Genomic DNA, 17,899 nt, shown 5'->3' with positions numbered 1-17,899 from the left:
CCGTACTTTTTGATCCTTATCCTTGTTATTATTATTATTATTATTATTATTATTATTATTATTATTATTATTATTATTATTATTATTATTATTATTATTATTATTACTAGTAGTAGTAGTAGTAGTAGTATATGATAAAGAAGTAAATTTGTTTTTTCTCCATATTTTTCCCTTTTTTCTCTAGTTTTCTTTACCTTTTCTCTTTCTCTCTCTCTCTGTGTATCTATCTGTTTTTCCAGTCTCTCTGCATGCGTGTGAATTAAGGGATGTTCCGTCTCCAGAGTGTACTACTCATAGCCCTTGATGTTGTGAAGGGACCGTACATCCACTGTTATGCCCCTTTGAATCCATTTGATATTCCTCCACAGCCCCACACAAATAATAACACCAACACATGCGATGGATATTCTCACAAGATGTACTTTAGAGGCGGTAGTAACAGTAATGGCAATAGTAATAGTAATAGTGCCACATTCCCACCGCATGAGTCTTGTGGTGCCGATCGTCTTAATGGATTTAGTGATGTATTTGTGCCAAGGTCTGAATTCTGTCGCCGTGTGATGTATCTCTTTGAGGCGGAATCCGGTTTATTTTACCTTTTCTACCCTGAAGAGATTGCGGGAGTCCATTATCAGCGAAAAACACTACGCTACTCACTGTGTTTTGTCTTTGCTGTTGATCATTCTCTTGTGACGAGTAATGCGGTGCTCACAGAACGACTGGTGCGGCCGTATAGTGTGGTGCTTACGAGTATTGTGGGTGAACTGCGAGAGGCGGAGGAATTACATGGTTATATGTCGCGTGGTCTCGCCCGTACAGGTACACTTTCTTCTTCCTCATTTCGTCACATAAGAGGAGATATGGAATTCTTACATGATGTGAATATGACTGGAGACATACAACAACGATTGGATCACCTCCGTGGAGATAATAATAATAATAATAATAATAATAATAATAACCATCATCATCATCATAGTACTAGTAATATTAATAGCCTTGGTGTGGATGGACATTCTAGTACAACAGTGTGTGCTCCATTCACAACGAGTGAAGATGTCTTATTTCCATCTGTTAAAGGGATGGCACGTGTGAATGTTTTTTTAACACCATTGCAAGATCCTGCAGCTTTGCACTGGACACCGCTGGAAGAAATGATTGAAACACTCTATGCATGTTTATCCCGTGATGATGCTGCACTGAGGGTAGAAACACGGTGTATAAAGGATAGTAGTGGACTATGTATACCACATAAAGAGAAACCATCATCCCATCATCATCATCATCATCATCATCATCATCAAGAAGAAAAGGAAGAAAAAGAAGAAGAACAGCAACAAAAACAACAACACGAACAAAAAAATTCGTTAGAAGAACGTATTGAATCTGTACGTCTCTCTGAAATGCATTCATTTTGTGTGGGTCGTATGGCCCAACCACACCCGCCACCACGTTATACACTAGATGAAGTACCCATTCCTATTGCGGAGTACTCACCAGAGTTGTTTGAATGGGCTGATTTAGCCGTACATGATGTGTTTAAAGCAGTAGATGGACAACGTACAATAGCTGATATTGTGCAGATTCTAGCCACAGGTTATGAGGCCGTAGAGGAGGAAGTACGTAAGCAAGATTGTCTTTCAACAATGAATAATTCACAAAACCTCACATCGCCGCTTTTAATGCCATGTGGATCACACTCTCCCAATGCTCAAACGACATCCACATACATATCCACAAGAACAACAACAGCATTGGGAAGTGGAGGATTGGGGTTATCAGTTATTGTAAATGAATCTGATACCACACAAAGTCCATCAATGAAATACGCCAATTCTCATCGAATGACTTCGCCTGCTGCTCTCTCAGTAACACAAAGCAATGAGACACGAACTGTATCACCTCTCTCTCTTACATCACGATCACATACGACTCCGATATCCGCTAGTACAGTACCACCAACACCAATGGGAACAACAATTGCTCCCACTTATTATAATAATAATAATAATAATAATAATAATAATAATAATAATAATAATAATAATAATAATAATAATAATACAGGTGTAATGCACGTAAAAGGGCATAATCCGTTACAAATAGCGTTCGATCGCCCAACAGAGGATGCAACAAGTATTTACCACGAGGGACAAATACAACCTTGGTGGGGTGAACTAGAACGTATAGTACTGGAAGCCTTACAACACCTTGAAGTAAATAATTATGTCCGTATAATTCATCCATGTCGAATCCAAAGCACATATAGTACTACAAAAGATTTGTATCGAGTGATATGTGATCCGAATCACAGTGCACGCCTTATACTCGGACATCGTATGTGTCTTATCGAAAAAAGAATCTGGAAACTCCGAGATAAACAAAGGGGAGAGGAAACGAAACGAGCTGAAAAGAAAGATCAGCAAGACATAATGTATGAGACAAATACCGAATTATTTGAGTCCAAAAATGGTTTCTGTCAGGTACAATTGCCAGCAGCACTATTAAAGAGATCTGCTCAAGAGGATGACAAAAGCAACACCCCAAATGAAGGACAGCACAACCCCTCCGTGCCTATTGATACTACACTTCCACCATCTTCTGGGTGTGAACAGGATATTTATTCACTGCTTTCTTCTCCTACACCAAAAACACCATCACCACCTCCACCTCCTCTTACTACTACTGTAGATGATATCTGTGATAATGGAAAAACACCAGATGAGAATGATTTATGCACAACTGTTATCACTGAAATAGAGGCGGGAACGGCAGCAGCAGCAGCACTCTGTGCACTAGGGAAATTCACCAATAGTACAGTAGCAAATGTACAACGAGAGATGCGCCACAATCCTATATGGTATAATGCCTTTGCCGCATGGAAAGATGAGTGCTGTAAGAACCTAGTAGAGATTGCATTAATCAATGGATGGTTAAAAGAAACTAACGCATCTGCATATACCAACTCATAGCAACCTTGTCATACATTCCAGTAATGATTTCACCATTATTGTTACAGTAAATCAGCCGAGATACGTAGAAAACTGTTTCACCCTTTGCTGTTCTTTCTGTTTTTGTTTGACCTTCTTCCTCTCATCTCATCTGCTCTCTTCCTTTCTTTCATTCTCTCGGTGTCTGTGTCCCATGTACCGCACGAATGCTACAAGAACACAAAATACGAATCTATCAGCAATAACCAATCAGCAAATAAAAATTCAATGAAAATGTCTGACAAGTTTGTACAAGCTTTGAAGAATCGCCGCTCGGTCTATGCGTTGGGCAACAAATTGCCCGTGTCGCAGGAAGAGGTAACCGAGTTGGTGAAGACGGTGGTAAAGGAATCCCCATCATCGTTCAATTCTCAGTCTTCACGTGTCATTGTCCTCTACGGGGAGCACCACAAGAAGCTGTGGGAAATTGTGAAGAAGGCGCTGAAGCCGGTGCTCGCTGCGGAGGCCTTCGCCGCCACGGAGGAGAAGGTAAACAAGTCTTTTGCTTCTGGGGCCGGCACGGTGTTGTTTTACGAGGACCAGCAAGTGGTGAAGAGACTGCAGGAAAAGTTTCCTCTCTATGCAGATAACTTCCCTGTGTGGTCAGAGCACTCGTCAGCGATGGCGCAGCTCGCCGTGTGGACAGCACTGGCGGAAGAAGGCGTTGGCGCGACCCTCCAGCACTACTGCCCCTTGATTGACGATGCTGTTGCGGCCGAGTGGAAGGTGCCGTCAACGTGGAAGATGCGGGCACAACTGCCTTTTGGGGAGCCACTGGCGAAGCCAGTCGAGAAGTCGTACATGCCGGATGAAGAACGGTTCCTGGTCTTTGAGTGAGTGCACCGACTTTCTTACTTTGACTATATAGTCCTACATTTCTGTATTTATTTGTTACTTTACGCAACTATTTTTTTTTTTCTATTATTATGACAAGGATTTCCTGCACCCTGTCTATCATTCCCTCGCCATTTGAGGAGGGGTGTGACTGGGCTGTTGCGGGCTGAGGTGAAAATGCTGCATAATGAACCAAAGAGACAAAAAACAGGTAGTTTTTTTTCTTCATCCCACTGTGTTCGTATGGACATAGGGAGATCAGTGCGAAAAAAACTGCCAGTAAACTGGTTGGGTAATTCTTTTTTTTTATTATATATATGTATATATATATATATATATATGGCGCAACGTGGATCCCAGCAAAGGGCAATGCGTATCGTGCGGGGTAAGGTATCTCTGACGACGAATGCATTTAAGCACACGGTGCTATTACTTGACGCCATGTGTGACTGTACACATATATATTTGTGTGTGTCTCTCTGTGTGTTTGGTGTGTGCTGGGTTTCTTGGAAAAATCCCTTCCTTTCCTTCCCTCTTTTTTTTTCTCTTACACACACACTCTCTTTCTTGCACTCGCGCTTCCTTTGCTATTGTAGAGAAAGAATATTTAAGAGCGTAATAGGTGCTGATTGAAGAATGTGGTGGCTCTATGTACTGGTTGCCGTTTGTTTCCTAATTGCAGCTGCAGTGGTTGTATTGAGGGGGTTAGGGGGAAGTAATATGAAATTGGACCAAGAGGAACATCAGCGGAATCATGATTCTGGACTAAGTGCTTCCCGCGTTCGCCGTGCAAGGAAAGAAGACTGAAGGACATTGCGAATAGAAGTCATAGAGTGCTTCTGCTGTCTGTTCTTTGTTGTGTGTGGTTTCTTGGAGGCATTATTGGTTTCTTTTGTTTTGTTTTTTTTAATGGATGTGATTAATTCATGGTATCTCTAAGCAATTGTTTGTAGGCTTTTGGTCCTTTTTTTGTTGTGGTTTTGTTCTCTTTGATCCGTTTTTTTTTTTTTTTTGCGCATATGTCCGTTTTTATTCTTCTTTTTTTTTGTGATTTATGTGTTGTTTTGTTCGTTTGAAGATCTTATATTGGTAGTAGTAATAGTAGCAGTACTTTTTCCGAGAAAAGATGTCTAATCCCGTTTCTCCCGCTGCCCACTATAGCCTTGACACTCTCCGCAGCGTGGGTTTACTCCCCGCCCAAGTGGCCCTCTCCCGACAGCCCCGGCTGCGAACACATGTACGCCACCTGAAGGGCCTTGTCTACCCACTTCCCTATTATGCGATGTGGAGAGGAAATCACACAAAGTATATGTATAACAACAGTACGGTTTCACGATGGGGTGAGGGGGAAACGCATCGAATGTACCATCAACACTACGCACATGCGAAGTGTCCAACGGATTATGGTCGTGGGGGTCGGGAGTTTGAGTACCTCAGTGTGAAACGTGGAAAGCTAGTGAAGAAGCCATTGCCAGAGGTACAATATGTGGTGAAGGGTTCAAAACCAACGTGGCTTTTTAAGTCATGGCATACACCACTTAGTTCTATACCAATGTGGGAGCGGGAGGTGCAGTATGCAGAACATATTCCAGAACATTTAGGTGCAAAAAGACCTTTAGCTGTATTAGCTCCACGTACTATGCACCGATATTTGTTTCTTATGCATATGGAAAAAATAAAGATTACGGTATCACCATTTCTCTTTGGATATGGAGACACGTTACAAAAAGCGGTTTTAGACTTTTATAGACGTGCTATTAGCGCTCGTGCGCCTTTTCCTAAAGACAAGATATTTCTCTTTTATTCTATTGACGCCATTACACCACGTATTGAAGTAACTTGGTTAGATGGTACAACTTATGTGCCTCCTGTGCTAGAAGGTGTGAGACCACAAGATCTTATTCAAATGGTAATGGAAGAGGCATGGTTAGCATCAGATCGCATGAGTGCTGAAGGACGTGTTCTGAATCCATTGGCCATTGATGATTACAAGTGGGAACAGCTTATTGTGTTTAAAAAGGCACGAGATAAGGAAGCGGCGAAATCTGGATCTAAGAAGTAAGTATGAGAGGAAGAGCAGAAGAAATAAACCAAGGACGAAAAGAAGAGAAAGAAAAAGAGGGAAAAAAAAATTTAGCTAGTGTGTGTAAAAGATTAAAAAAATACTGTTTCTGAGATAAAAAATATTATTTTTTTCTTTCTTTTGTGTATATTTCTTTTGCAGCAGTTGTAAAAGAGCAAAAAGTAACAGAGCGTCAGGCAAAGGAATATCTATATCTATCTGTATATAGATATATAGATAGGTAGATAGATATATCAGTATATAGATAGATATACTCGTGCTGACAGAGAGAAAGAGTAATAGGAGAAGAGATAGTGAGTAGGTGGGTTAATACCACAGAACTGTTTCAATTGATCAAAATAAACGTGCTGTGATTGGAGAAGAAAGAGAATAACTCTGATTCTATCACCATCCCCCGCGTAGAAACTCACAAACTCAAAAACAGAAAGAAAAGTAAACAAAACGAGAAAAAAAAACAAGCAAATCAAAAAGAAGGAAAACAAGTATACACAACAAGGAAACCTAAAAAAAAAAAACAGGAAATAAAACCTTGTGAAGGAAACACTAAGAAATATACCGTGAGGCATTGATGGACGTATTTCGTTCATCTGCTAGTGGTACATGCAATGGTGGCGGTCTCTCGCATCTCCCGCAGTCACCTGCAACGGCCACATGTGCCGCCCCCGCACTTTCATCCGCCATTTCCACAACCTCCACTCCCAATATCACGACTACGACGACAAGCAACAATAATGCGAATACCCACACACACGCCCATACACATAGTACACCCATGAGTGGATTACCAGCACACACCACACTGCAGGTCTCTGCAGGTCCAATGAATGTAGGGCCCGGTGAAGCTGCGCGGCTGGAGGAGTTGCGGCATATTTTGCGAATGCTGGATGATATTTCGCATGGCCGGCCGCATGTTGTGTGGGCTGAACTTGTGGATCCCCGTCAACCAGTCGAATCCGCGCGAAAAATTACATCTGCGCTTGTACGACACACCGCATCTCCCAGTGCGATTGAGGCTATTGCGGCATGTATTACAACACCCGCCCATCTTTCTATTGTGGCAGCATTGGAGGCACCATTTCGAGTGCAGATCCGTGATGCCGTACTCCAGGAACTTCTCACAGCCCTCACTACGACTCGTAATCCGGGACCGATGCCTGTTTGTTCAGAGATGCTGGCAGAGATGGTGCGGCTTAATCTTGTTGTTTTGCGTGGTGTGGCGACAACGCTTGAAAAGCTTTTAGACTCTCCTGACACCAGACGTGCAGCTATTGCGGTGCTCGGCAGATTAGCAGATCAAAACCGGGGTGATGAATTATTCCTGCAGGTGGTGCAGAATGTGGAACCACTCGTGCGGAGAATAAAGGAACCAGAGTATGATTATGATTGTATTACCATCGCACGTTTACTGGGATGGAGTACCGCAGAAAGGACAACAGGAGGAACTACCACAACAGCAGCACCTTCATTGGTGCCAGTAAAAACAATAGAGCAATCTTGTACTGTCACCTCTATGACTTATTTCCGTCAACGCGATGAACTTGTTTCAGCTACGTGTGATGGAGCTGTTATTATTTGGGGAAGTCCAAACCCAATTAATGGGGATGTAAAGCCGTCTGTTACGATAGATCTTCCACAACAATGTGTACCTATAGCGATGGATGCAGCACCACGTGGGAATTACTTGGTCGTTGCAGGTATGCCATTTCCATCAGGAAACCTACGCGCTATGATGAATGAAAGTGGTAATGGTTCTGGTAATAATAGTAACAATAATAATAATAATAACACCAGCAACGGTAGCGGCAGCAGTAAAAAACGTAATATTTTATCATCTCCTGTTAAAGGACCTGTATTACGTTTTCTAACTTGCAATGAATCTACTGGCTCTTGGGCAAATGGTGAGGCGATTACACGAAAGGAACATGTAACACTAACTGCAGTAGCTGCCTTATCAAACCTTGTTGTGTGTACCGCAGAGAGTACGCCGACAGAACGATTAACCGATTCTGGATTACAGCACGATTTACTTCTTCTTAATGGTCACACCGCACAACCATTACGACGATTTGAGCATGTGCATGATGATTACACCACTGTTCTTCGTGTAGGTGAGGAAGGAGAGCATATGTTGCTTTCTGGTTCACGTGATTGTGTGGTAAAGGTGTGGGATACACGTAGCAGCAGTAGTGGTGGGAATCGTCCTTCTCTCTCAACAGCCGTAGGAGCAAATATAAATACAACAACAGGAACATTTACACCAACACATCGGTTAAAACACTCTCATACAGATACCATCACCGCTATTCTCCCACACCGCAAGGCGTTAATAACAGCATCTTTAGATGGTTCGCTGCTTATGTGGGATACACGCCGTATGTCTACGCCGGTGTGGGAAACACATATGACTTCTCCAATATTGGATGTGGCAGCTGCAGAGAATGGCAATATTGCTGTGGCTACTGCCCGCGGTCTGACACTTCTTTCACTGGAGTCACACAGAGCACAGGATATTATTTCAAATGTCGCCCATACACAACTGCGGTCGAACGCTGACGGGACGGTTATCTTTGCGGCTGGATGCGGGGTTTACAACAGTAGTAGTGGCAGTGGTAATAGTAATAATACTATTTATAATAATAATAATAATAATAATAATAATAATAATAGTGTTGGTGGTGCTGGGGTTACGGTGTACGCGGTGCGGCGGTAGAAAGCAAAACGAAAGAAGGAAAGGAATAAATACAGAGAGAGAGAGATCTAGATCTAGATTATATATATATATCTAGAAAGAGAGAGAGGGAACGGATAGTGAAGGTGTCTGTGAAATGATGACAAATTGAAGAAAATAAAAGAAAAAGAGAGAAAAAAGAAAATGATGATGAAAAGAGAAAAAAAAAGAACAACGATAGCCAGAATAGGCAAGACAAGTTAAGGAGCAAATATATGAAACAAGCAAAAGAAAAGAAAGAATAAAAGAATAGGTGAAAAAAAAAACAAAAAAAAATCGAACAAAGAAGAGAAAAACAAGGAAATAAGGGATACAACAAATAAGAAGACATAAATGAGTGGAGAGTGCGAACACTTCTTGGTAGAAGAGTAAAAAAAATAATGGGAGAGAAGAAGAAGGAAATAAAGAGTGATATATATATATATATATATATATATACGTGTGTGTGCTTTGTTAGAGTTGGATGAGAAGGAAAGCCATACACAGTCATTGTGGAAACCGAAACAAGAAGCAGGAAGGAGGGGAAAGTATATTAAGAGGAAAAGGAAAGAGAAATAACATAGTACGCAAACACTAAAAATATACCTCCATTCATATGTAGATCCGGAGAAAAGTTAATTAAATAAAGATATTATTGAAAAAAGAATAGAGAAACAAAAAAAAAGAGAGGTTGATATTGAGAAGGAAATGATTTTGGTAAAGCATATTTGTTTACTGTGTTATTGAAGTTCTACCACACCAAAAAGAAAAAATAAGAAAATAACAACAACAGTAGTAGTAGCACGAGAAGCAGCAATAGAGGATGAGAGAAATGAAATGATATATATATATATATATATATATATTATTTATTGTTGTTTAGGAAATGAAAATGGAATCGTGAGAATATATGTGTTTCTGAGAACGAAAGAAGAAAGAGAGCGTTATGAGGAAATAAGTTAAGGGTCACTTTACACAGAGTTTATATTTTTACTATTATGAACGCTGTAGTTATTGTTATTTCTTTTTTTTTTTTTTTGCACGTGGTGTGAGAAAGAAAAAGAGAAAAGAAAGGCTTAACAAATGAAAAAAAAGAGGAATATTTATAAAACTAAAGAAAGAAAAGGAAAAGAAAGACCCTTCTTGCTGTTTTATTTATAATAGATATATTTGTGTAAATGGGTGGTGCTTCTTCTTTTCTCTGTTTCTGCTGTTCTCGTTTTTGTTATTGTTATTATTCTATTTATCTGTGATTTGATCATTCACACAGACGTGACACGTATACATATTGCTTTTTTATTTCTTTCGTTCTATATATATATATAATATATATATATATTATTGAATGATCACGAGATCTCAATCTTTTTTTCAATCTTTCTTTTTCTTTTTTTGATCGTATATGGTATGTAATGGTATTAAGTGTCGCTATCCACTTTCCATACCTTTTTTTTCTTTTTCTTTTTAGATCTCTCTCTCTCTACCCTTTTGCATTTATTTATTTCTCTCTTTGTTCGCTACTCCTTTTATTTCCATTATTACACAAACACAAACAAAAAAAACACATATAAATAGAATTTATAGAATATATATATATATATATATATATATATATATATATATATATATATATATTCTCATCATTGAATGGTGGCTAGTACACCAATAGCATTTAGTTCAAGACACTGTTGTTGTGTCTCTGTGTATTTCTTTGTGTTTCTTTTGTTTGGGTGTTTCTATATTTGTCTCTGCAATCACTTGTTTAATTGTTTTATTTATTTATTATTTGCTGTGTGTGTGTGTGTTTCGCTCTCTCTCTCTCTCTCTCTCTCTCTATGTGTATTCTCTGTGATTCTGCTGTTTAGTGTATATTTATGTGTTATCATATACGCTTTCTCTCCCTTTTCTTCTTTTATTATTCTTTCCGTTTGATAGGGAAAGGTACTGATTGATACTCACAAGGGATAGTAACTGGATTAGAAGGCAGAAAAAATAACAAGGGTTGTTTCTTTTTTTTTATTATTGTTCCTTCTTTGTGAGTTGAATTTACGTTTTCCTCTCACATCAATACATTTACTTCAATTATTGGAGTCTGAAGTCAAATTTGTTTGTTTGTTTCCTACTTACTTAAACGTCCCTTTTTAAATATATATTGGGGAGTTTCGACCTCATTGCAGCCCCGTTACTGTACGAATATAATATAGTATATATATTTATTTATTTATACCACTTTGTGTGGGATTATCTGTGTGTATTTATTATCTTCGTTTTTCTCCTCGCATGTTTCGTGCACGACGACTGGTGGTATTACCGCACCGGTGCCACACCCATCAACAATCACAACAATTGTTATTATTGACATCACCTTTATTATCAATATCAGTATCATCATTATCTCTGCAGTGTCGCCACTATACACCTATTTGGCAGCCGGACCCGGCGGTCAATCACGTGGCGGCACTCCGCGATGAGGATGAACGTCATACTTTATGGGGATCAACAACAGAAATAACGAAAAAAAGAAAAGAAAGGGGTGAAACAACAACAATGATAACAGCAACAAGTGCGAAAGAGGCTCTATCACGTGCCGGTGTTCCCATTCCAACCGTTGGTGCTGCTGTGGAAGCTTGGATTCGCTTTGGAAATGATCCCGTACTTCACACCGCCATTCCAGTTATACATGAGGGAAAATATCTGCAAGAGATCCTAACAAGCGGCCCCACAATGAAGAAAGAAAAGGAAGTAAAAGGAGAAACAGACACCAAACAACCACAACTCCCACGTTCCACCTCCCCATTTGCCTATGCGGAGGACTACATGGGCACCAATACGGTGTTTGGATCACCCAAACACGTAAAGGAGAGTGTGGCGGTGTGGGCCGCCTACTTTGAGCGTCGCTACACCAATCAACTCCGGCAATCCCGGCGTACAGTCGCCAATCACGTGGGTTTAGTGAATGCCCCGGAGTTCTTTACAGACGAGGCCGATCGGCCAGAAACAAAGTGGTCGCAGGATACGTTTTTTCGTGAACGGGCATACATGGCAGAGAAGTTTCTGAAGGAAAAGGTTTCAAATATGCAGCAATTCGAACGGGTGCTTAAGCGGGCAGGTGTAGAGGCGTATTTGGCTTTTCATGATGCTTTACAGCAGCAAACCCAAATGCTTATTCCCCTTCCCTCGCCGAGTGTATGGCATTATGAAGATACACGTCGTACGCAGTGGGCAGAGAAATTTATTCCCATTTCACAGAGATCTTTGCAGTTCTTTGAAGAGGTTCTTGCAGCAGATATGCAAAGATTACAACTTACACAGGATAAAATTGTAAAGAATGTTGCCGGTGTATTTACACAAGTTGGGAAAGTGTTATTAAAAAGACATGAACGATTTCTTAACGGGCGTGATTGGTTAAGTCTTTCACCGCAGGAAAAGGATGCGTTTTGTATGAAGGAAGTATGGCGCCGGCAACAGCAAGTGATAACGGGAGATTTTGACCCTAAAAGTGATATGGAAAACGCATCAGACGAATCTACAGAATGGGAAAATGAACATGAAAGCATTATGCAGCTTATGAATAATAAAATAGACGATTTAAGTTTTTCCGCATTAGACTTTTGGAAACATACATTGCGTTGTGAAGAGATGGAAACAGAACATATTCACACTGAGAAACGTATACGGGATATCAGTGCGGCAGCATTAAAAGCATTATATGATACCACACCTTTTGAAATGATAATAAATGGTATGGTGGATTCTATTGCACGTGGACAATTAGACATGAGTGCCGCTGTATTTAAACCGTATACAAATGATATTTGGTGTCAAGTAAACTATGCCAAATTTGGAGCTTCCACGATTACACAGCATACCACAACAGCACGTAGACAATTACTCTTTTTCCACGCCGGATCCCTAAAAGAAGTTGCCGCCACTGCTAATTTATACTATGCCACTAAACCGCTTAGTAATGCCTTGGATTACACTTCCCCATATAAATATCGTCGATCACTCGTTGGGTTATGTACAACGTATGGTGTAGATATGGCTCATGCTACCCAACGACCACTTCTTCTTAGTGCCGCCCATCTCGCCCGTGCAGAAGATTTGATTCGAACTATTGTTATACATGAGGCTCGTCCATTTGGTAAACGTCGACGGGCGGCAATTAAACAACTTCGTGCCAATCATCAACGTCTTTTGGTACCTGTAGAAAAGGTGGAAGTTTCTGCGGCCACATTAGCCACATCTGAATTACTTGCGACTGGTGCAGATCCAACCGAGAAGTCTGAAAGTAAAAGAGAAATTGTAAACATGTGGCCTCTTGGATCTCGCCGAGCTGTATCCTATGACTGGCAAACCCCACATCTTGATAAACTAAAGAAAGCTATGCCGACTATGGGAGCTGCATTAACAGCACGGGGGGTAAAGGATATAGAGGCTATTAAGCGATGTGCTTTTGTGGAGGTTTCACTTTGGCGGCGTGTTACACCAGAAGAAAAGAAACAACGACGTGAACAATTAGAGAAGGAAACACAACATGTAGTTGAACTTGTGAAATCGATTCCACAACTTGCACAGGTGCAAAAATACGCCTATTCTCTTTATAACCGTATTGAGGAGAAGGTATTATTACCTACTATTACTACTACTACTACTAATAATAATAATAATAATAATGCAGAGAAAAAGGAAAATAAGAATGAAAAGGATAACAATAATGATAATGATAATGATGATTCAATGTGGGAATTTGCCGTTATGTTAGATGATCGTGTAGCTCTGAATGTAGATCAATTAGTAGAACTATATCTTCCTTTTGCAGATGCCAATGGTGTTCCACTTCCACAAGGTGAGTATAGGGTGCGAGTACGTGGATACGACACGGATGTAAATCCCAATATTGATCCCATACGCTGCAGTGAATCCTTCTCTGCACCTCTGCAGGTATTTGATGCGATTCCACAACTCATTGAACAATTCTTTTCTTCAAATTCCTCTAGGAAATCACCAGCATCATCCATAACGCACATTCCAGGATCTATGTTTATTCCCTTTTGTGCGTTTCTGCGTGAAGCCGGTGTAGAAGTACCACTGCGTTGCGAGTTTGAAGCTGGTCAGGTTCTTACCGCTAGTGGAGATGTATACATGGATTACTTTCTCCGTCTTCTTCGTCGTGGTACTAACAGTAATAATAATAATAATAATATGATTAGTGATGGTGTTGTTGTTGGTGCAATAGATGAGGATATGTGTATGATGGATAGTGCGGTACTGGAACCATCATGTGCGGCGCATTGGGCGGTACATCATCCCGGCGCAAATGCAGAGGAATGGGCCCAAGCACGACGTCGTGTGTTAACAAAAGCCTGGCGAGAAGAGAGAGAATGGTGGTGGGATCTCAATAAAGGTAGTGCTATCCCAACAACAACAACAATAGGAATAACAACGGAAATAGAAAGAGGAAGAGGTGTGTTGGATACAGCTGATATGGCAACAGTGAGTACAAACAGTGGAATGCGTGGTGGTCTCACACTTCCATCACTTCCCGCCGTACGACGTGATGAAGTTCTGCGGGCCACAACACTTACAGCCGCTGCGGAATATACAAATGAACAGATGGGAATTACTGCTATGTGTGAAGTGGATGGTACAGGGGCTGCCGTATCCCTCAGACTCACCAGCACAAACAATAATAATAATAATAATAATAATAATAATAATAATAATAATAATAGTGATATGTGTGATATTGAGGATGCCCTCGCCACTGCTCATCAAGCCCTTCGACGGGCACATGATCGCCACAACACCCTCGCTGCCTTTCGTCTCGGTGCACTTTCGAAACAAACTCAAATGCTTCTCTTCTGCGGTGTTAACGCCACGGAGTTTGCTGGGAAATACGCCCGCACATACGCCTATGCGTTTCGCAAAGCAAAGAAGGAACTGGCGGAAGTGGCCCTCTCCGGCCGTGTGGTGCCTGGTCTACGCAATGGGCCCGCAGGGGCTTCTGCAGATGAGGAGCGGCTCTCTGAAAGAGAAAGTGCCGATCGCTTCGCATCTTCTACACATCCTGAGCAGCGAAAGGCGCAGTTTGTTGCTCGTGTGGGACCAGGCGGTGTGCCGATTGAAGATCCCACACCGGATCAGATGTCTGATTGGGGTAAATGATAGGAATATGAATTATGATGGTGAGGATGATTGTTTTTTTTTTTTTTTTTTTGTGGATGATGTTGATCATTCTTGTTGCTATTGTTTATTGGTGTTGGTGTTGGGCTCACAGGAGATCACTTCTTCTTCTGTCACACGCTATCTATTAATCTATTAATCCATCAATCCATTATATATATATATATATTGTGAGTTAAAGGGTCATTATTATCCTGCAGCGGTGTAATAACGGAGGTGTGGTGTATCGGTGGAAATAACCCCTCTCTCTCTTTCTTTCTTTCTTGTTTTCTAAGAGAAAAAAAAATAGAAAAAAATGAAGAGGAGATACAAAAACAACTTAAAATGATAAAAACATAAACTGTTGACACTTTTTGCGCAGAAAATATATTTATATATATTTTTTACTGTTTCTTTGTTTTTCTCGAGATTCCTTTGGTGTTCTCCTCATCTTGGAGATGAAAGAGGAACACCATTGAAACCAATATTAAAAAGATTTCTAATTCTATTAATGTTAATGAATCCTTCATTTTGCCCCCTTTTTTTTCATTGTTCTCTATGTATTTTAAGTTCTTCTTTTAGTGACTAATTGGCGTTAGGCGTAACTTGGGGATAGAGGCTGCGCTAGGACAAGAACGCGTAAAAGAGTGAGAGGAGTGATAAGAGGAAAGGAAGAAAAGAAAAACATATATATATTTCATACATATATACTTTTATACATATTGGGACGTTGCTATACGAATACACCTCCACATTTCACACACACAATAAATCGAAGTATTTTCGCATTATAAAAAAACAATATTTCTTTTTTTGTTGTTGTTTCCCTTATTGTTTAGAGATTATAGAGGAAGAGACGACGTGTAGTCTGATAATCAAAAAAAGAAAAAAAGTTCTTGGGGCCTTTGTGTGTGTATTTAAGAGAATCTTGATTCAAAAAGGAATACGAACACAACAAGGAAAATAATAAGAAGAAAGACATCATAAACAAATTATTATTATTATTATTATTATTTATAGAGTGAGTTCATTAAGAGATCTTTTCTATAAGAGAGCATAATAATGTTTTCCTATTTTTGTAAATCATGGGAGACTGGAATGGAGGGAAATCTCATTGAAGATATGATAAGAAATGCATTTCGTGATTTTGCCCCATACGCCGGTGCGGATCAGCAGCAATTACGTTTTGTTCGCCGTCAAAGTGATGGAACGAATACGAGTCTTATTTACGAAGAGGACGGCGAGTGGGCGGTGAATGTGGCGAATCCGCATGTTGGGACTGTGGCGTTTACAACAACACGAGAAGTTCTGTTTGACTTGCGTGCACGTATTCCATTAAGATGGGGAGGAAGAGAGAATGATCGTAATAATAATAATAATAATAATAATAATAATAATAATAATGAGAGTATAGAACAACAACAAGGACGACGACGATTCTTTCCATCTACAAATATACATCCTTCCTATCATACACCTGGTGCAATTGGTGTATTGGAATTATTATCATCACCAGCATCAAAACGTCATGGTGTGGGATTATCGCTTGGTCCACTCTCACTACGCGCCACAACACTTCCTCCCATAAACGCCGCTAATAACACTAATACTATTAATACTTCTGATACCGTAAAGAGTTCAGATAACACATCAAGCATGTATGAGTTTTATCGTAATCCATTTGTTGTGGATGCTTCTTTCTGTACATCTCTGCATAGTATATTACCAGCGAAACTGGCATCTATGCTTCCAGCTTCGTGTTATGTGTCTACTGCATTGCAGCATCCCGTTGGGGCCAGAGAAGGTGAAACATTAGGGGCCATCTCTTTCCGTAGTCTATCCCCTAATGGGATAGATAGTGTTTATCATATTAATACTAATAGTAATAGTAATAATACTAATAGTAATAATAGTAGTAGTACTATTGGTGATCATTATAGGAATTTATGGGATTGTTGTGATGATTTTAACCTCCTTGTGGTACAAACACTTATTAAGACGGCAGGATCACGTAGTGTTTTAGATGATACAACTGTGAGTCGAAGTTCACTATTAGCGCGTGACTCCAGTTGGCGAGAGTTGGGTACATTAATTGGTTTAAGTAAATCTTTTAGCGATGGACTTCTTCGCCTAAGTGCATCTACAATGTTTCATGAACGGGATATTGACTATGAGGCGGCTCTTACAGTGGATGCCACGTCTATTCTCGCTAATCCCACACTATTGAAAATTGGAATGAATGGAATTGGACGTGTGGGTGTTAGTATCGCCACAAGATTGTTTGATAGTCTCACAATAACACTTGGGATGCATCACACACGTGAAGCGGATACGCGATTTGGACTGGAGATTGCAGTCTAGTTGTGTGTGTTTTTGTTTTTTTTTTTGTTTTTTGGGTTTTTCTTAATCTCTCTCTCTCTCTCTATATATATATATATATATATATCCTTATTTCTGTTTCTATTACTCTCGTTGTGAGTGGGTATTGGTATTGAAAAGAATTGAGTGAAAAGAAGGAAAAAAAGACAAGAGATGAAAGAGAAACCAAACAAGTTGAGAGGGATTTATTTCCTTCATGCACATTTTGTCTTACGCATAGAGTATTTTTGTTTGTTTGTAATTTCTGTACATGTTTCTGTATGTCATAGAAGATTTAAAGAAAAAGAAAAAGAGAGAATTGTGAAATATTGTTGTTGTTTTTTTCTTTTATTTTTTTTTTTTCTTTATTTGTTGGTCTGTTGTTTCCAATACATATTTACACTTATTACAAATATATATTTCCCTTTTTTCTCTTATTCTCTTTCTTTCTTTCTCCCTCTCTCATATATATATATATATATATATAATCTCTATTGGAGTAGTGAAATCAGCAATTAGAAGATGGCCAGTGCGAGTACGACACGGCATCAAACAATTGAGCTGCGGAAATCTCAGCAAAGAGAAAAACCATCACAATTACAATCAATGCAACAAAACAAACAACAACAACAAAGAAAGAAAGAAAAACAAGAACAACGACAGAATGGAAAAGTGACAATTAAACCGTCTTCTTCTTGTCCCTCTTCTTCTTCTTTTATTGCTGTCATACTACAAATGACGGTGTGTGTTATTGGCATTTAT

The 17,899-nt window shown here is 39.8% G+C and overlaps 7 protein-coding genes across 7 annotated transcripts in view; all 7 read left to right on the top strand.

The window, feature by feature from the left end:
* Positions 1–266: 266 nt before the first annotated feature.
* LSM04_006359 (uncharacterized protein) lies at positions 267–2,972 on the top strand (the record flags this gene model as incomplete). The annotated part of the gene is made up of 1 exon (XM_067331959.1): positions 267–2,972. One exon carries the CDS (start codon positions 267–269, stop codon positions 2,970–2,972), a length of 2,706 nt encoding a protein of 901 aa, XP_067194207.1.
* A 252-nt stretch (positions 2,973–3,224) lies between these two features.
* LSM04_001111 (Nitroreductase) lies at positions 3,225–3,827 on the top strand (the record flags this gene model as incomplete). The annotated part of the gene is made up of 1 exon (XM_067331957.1): positions 3,225–3,827. The coding sequence occupies one exon, from the start codon at positions 3,225–3,227 to the stop codon at positions 3,825–3,827; it is 603 nt and encodes a 200-aa protein (XP_067194148.1).
* A 1,123-nt stretch (positions 3,828–4,950) lies between these two features.
* On the top strand, positions 4,951–5,886 carry LSM04_006064 (uncharacterized protein; the record flags this gene model as incomplete). Its single annotated transcript, XM_067331956.1, has 1 exon — positions 4,951–5,886. One exon carries the CDS (start codon positions 4,951–4,953, stop codon positions 5,884–5,886), a length of 936 nt encoding a protein of 311 aa, XP_067194201.1.
* A 589-nt stretch (positions 5,887–6,475) lies between these two features.
* On the top strand, positions 6,476–8,617 carry LSM04_007410 (uncharacterized protein; the record flags this gene model as incomplete). Its single annotated transcript, XM_067331955.1, has 1 exon — positions 6,476–8,617. The coding sequence occupies one exon, from the start codon at positions 6,476–6,478 to the stop codon at positions 8,615–8,617; it is 2,142 nt and encodes a 713-aa protein (XP_067194213.1).
* Positions 8,618–10,894: 2,277 nt separating this feature from the next.
* On the top strand, positions 10,895–14,782 carry LSM04_000967 (uncharacterized protein; the record flags this gene model as incomplete). Its single annotated transcript, XM_067331954.1, has 1 exon — positions 10,895–14,782. The coding sequence occupies one exon, from the start codon at positions 10,895–10,897 to the stop codon at positions 14,780–14,782; it is 3,888 nt and encodes a 1,295-aa protein (XP_067194146.1).
* Positions 14,783–15,841: 1,059 nt separating this feature from the next.
* LSM04_007694 (uncharacterized protein) lies at positions 15,842–17,140 on the top strand (the record flags this gene model as incomplete). The annotated part of the gene is made up of 1 exon (XM_067331953.1): positions 15,842–17,140. One exon carries the CDS (start codon positions 15,842–15,844, stop codon positions 17,138–17,140), a length of 1,299 nt encoding a protein of 432 aa, XP_067194217.1.
* Positions 17,141–17,659: 519 nt separating this feature from the next.
* The window catches only part of LSM04_002132 (UAA transporter), a gene marked incomplete at both ends in the record, with an annotated part of 1,605 nt that continues 1,365 nt past the window's right edge, over positions 17,660–17,899 (top strand). Inside the window, one exon of the mRNA XM_067331952.1 lies at positions 17,660–17,899. This exon is cut by the window's right edge and continues 1,365 nt beyond it. Coding sequence (XP_067194163.1) covers positions 17,660–17,899 — 240 coding nt within the window.

The sequence above is a fragment of the Trypanosoma melophagium genome, assembly GCF_022059095.1.
Source record: "Trypanosoma melophagium isolate St. Kilda chromosome Unknown ctg13segment0, whole genome shotgun sequence".
NCBI classification, from domain to species: domain Eukaryota; phylum Euglenozoa; class Kinetoplastea; order Trypanosomatida; family Trypanosomatidae; genus Trypanosoma; species Trypanosoma melophagium.
Note: the sequence above shows the minus strand (reverse complement) of the source record. Positions and strands in the feature narration are given on the sequence as shown.